Source organism: Guillardia theta (genome assembly GCF_000315625.1).
Source record: "Guillardia theta CCMP2712 unplaced genomic scaffold GUITHscaffold_188, whole genome shotgun sequence".
NCBI classification, from domain to species: Eukaryota; class Cryptophyceae; order Pyrenomonadales; family Geminigeraceae; genus Guillardia; species Guillardia theta.
Window position 1 is genome coordinate 54,557 of NW_005434488.1, and position 3,021 is coordinate 57,577.

The following is a 3,021-nucleotide window of genomic DNA, read 5'->3' on the forward strand; positions in this document are numbered from 1 at the left end:
GGGAGGGAGGGTGCATACAAGAGCATTTGCCGCATCCTTTTGGCTGTGATGTTGGAGGCTCCGGATGGACTCTGCCGTCACATTCAGCGGGCCCTTTGAAACTTCAACAGCAGTAGGCATCCGCCGCTTCCTTGGGAAGACAATGTGCGTGCTGTCTCGAGGGAACGAGTACCCAGCACCAGCACCAGCACCAGCACCAGCACCAGCACCAGCACCAGCACCAGCACCATCCTGGTGTGGAGCTTCTTCCACACGTGACGAGCGTACGCTGCTGGTTGAGGAGGAGGATGGCGAGGCATGCTGCGGCACAGGTGCCATGTTGGAAGGGCCCGGAAGCAGCGAAGGAGCCATCGTCCTCAACACGCCTTGGTGGAACTCAGCCCACGATGCTCGAGCATGGAGCTCTCCAACATGCTCTCCCCCTACCGCCATGAACGTTCTCTGTTCCTGTCGATTGTATGCTGCTCCTGTACCCTCGGCACCTTGTACGAGTGGAGCAAACGGGGCATGCGAGGGTTGTCTTGGTTCGGCTCGTTCCGATCTACAGCAATCTGATGCTCGGCGTTGCTGTACATTTCGATCCCATTGACCATCATTGCCATCATTGCCATCAACTTCTCTTGCAGAACATTGATCCCCCCGATCGCTCATCTTCGAGCTTGCCGTTCAACTACCGCTTTTGTTAACAGGTGTGTATAACATCCGAGACCGAGACGGACGCCATCCTTCAATCCCGCCGTATGTCCATTGCGGAGCCGCACAGCATCATTCCATCCCATATCTCTCATGTGCAGACATATCTTCTCTCTGTCGCTCTCCTCCTTCACGACAAAATCCTGGATTTAGCATGTCAATCCTCGTTCGCATCTACTCCAGGACTTGATCGCGTTTGTTTCTGAATATGAATCTGCTCATATTCTCCAGGGCATCCCTTCCTTGATTCATCACTAGTCTCTCTTCTCACCTCGTTTCCCTCTCTGCGAACATCTGGCCGCTCCTTGCTCCTCTAGATACCCTTCCCTGGCCCCACCTGCCTCCAAGCTACGCAAGTTCCCATCTTTCTGACTTGTCTGTCCTCTCACTGTCTCTTTTTACGGTCTCCATCCCCCCCCTCCCTGTCTCCTCACCTTCTAAGTGATCTCTCCTCTGCTTCTCTTCGCTCCCCGCATCCTCTTCTGCCACCATTCTTACCCTCTTGCTCCTAACAGAGCTGCTGTCCACTCTAGTTATGTCTTTCCTCCACACCACCCTAACCCCTGATAAAAACATGATGACCCCATCAATATACACAACTTATTGCTACAATGTACGGGTACGTGAAGTACCACCGGTACAGACCCTTTCCTTGCGAAGCCTTTTTTTCTCTCATGCAAGGCCAGTTAAACCACCCCACCTTGACCACTCATGTCCCAGTACCCCCACCATACATTCTAAAGAGGGTTTTATTACCCACCCTTCATGAGTATCATACACCCATCCAAAATAGCTTTGCAAGAGGGGTGTAAACGGTCACAAAAAGTACCCCCATCAACATGATACAGATGTGATGACCCCACCCTTGAATATCTGAGACTGTATTAGACCTACCCACCTCTGTGATCTCAATATATATTTTAAAAGGTAAGGGATGAAAAGAGGTGCTTTGGCCTTGATAAGACGCCTTCAGATCGACGACGTCGGAAAAGAGAGGTTTTCAAAAATTTCCCCATGTTCCATACCGGTACTTATGCCTGGATTTTGACATGGGTACGCTAGCAATGCCTGTCAGCAACACTGCCCAGAACTTTGGAGAGGCAGGTTCAATCCCTCCTGGTGGGGTAGGTGTAATGCTATGCAAAGTCTCGATTGTCATGAAGGTAAATCAAGGAAGGTGTGAGGGTGGCCGTCTTGAGGACTTTTGACCCTTTCAGAAAGTTCTTGGGCTAGAGGAGATTTCAGGCGCTTCTCAAGGGAATTGGGAAGGTGGGCGAAAAAAATTTATAAGTGTAAAAGTGTGGTCAGAGGGGGGATGTGGGAGGTGGGTAGTGGAACACAGCGAAATGGCGAAACGCGGGGGAGGCAGGACGAGTGACGAGGGGAAGAAGAACATTCATAAAGCTACTTCCATGCCACATGCCGATTCGTAGAAGAAAGGAAGAGGTAGGGAGAAGAGAAGAAGGCGCAAGGGGAGCAAGAATAGCCAAGAAGTCGAGGAGCTCGAATGAGAGTCGCAAGGGAGGTCAAGGTTTGGATGAAGTGGTTAGCAGAGAGGGATAGCAGGGCCGGGCCGGGCCGAGCCGGGAAGAACATGCGGAGAAGGTTCAAGAAGAGGAAGGGGGAGGGGAAGATGTAATAGTTGAGGCGGCAGTAGCTTGTGAGCCGGGATGGAGGCCATTCAGACAGCCAGCATTGAGACATGATATGCAGATCTCAGCAGAGAGGCCGAGATTGAGAAAAAGAGAAACGGAAAAGAGGACCGGCAAACTCACAATGTGTTCAGCTCAGCATTGTCAAGAAACGATAGATAATGAAATTGTGAAGATGGAATGAGCATAATAGCGATTTGTTGTAAGCAGAGCTAGGATTATCTGGAAGGTGGAATCTGGAAGGAATTGATGCTGTGAATGTTTTGACTAGAGTAGCTGAGATGATAGATAATGAACATGTAGCTTCTGAACCTGGATAGCTACAAGAGGGAGGAGGTTGGAAAGATGAAAAAGAGGCAAGGAGGTTGGAAAAGGAGACCATGTTTGATTGTACTCGATAACACAGCACAAGATTGGGAGCTTGCTGACATAGTTAAGGAGATTGAAGGTGTCGACAGATGGAAAAGGATTTAGCACGGAGAACAAATGAGAGAGACACACTCTGCATGAGAAGAAGACAGGGACAGAGACAAAAGAAGAGACAGAGACAGAAACAGAAATACGCACGAAGACAAAGAAACAGATAGAAAGATGGATGGATGGATGGATGGATGGATGGATGGATGGATGTGAATAGAGTCAGATAGAGAGAGGGAGAGGATGGGAGGGAGGGAGG

The 3,021-nt window shown here is 50.0% G+C and overlaps 1 protein-coding gene across 1 annotated transcript in view; it reads right to left on the reverse strand.

Moving 5' to 3' along the window:
- GUITHDRAFT_148066 (hypothetical protein) overlaps positions 1 to 230 on the reverse strand; it is a gene marked incomplete at both ends in the record, with an annotated part of 1,171 nt that extends 941 nt beyond the window's left edge. The window contains one exon of the mRNA XM_005820148.1: positions 180 to 230. Within this exon, the coding sequence (XP_005820205.1) occupies positions 180 to 230 (51 nt within the window). The remainder of the gene's footprint in view (positions 1 to 179) is intronic.
- Between the last annotated feature and the right edge of the window lie 2,791 nt (positions 231 to 3,021).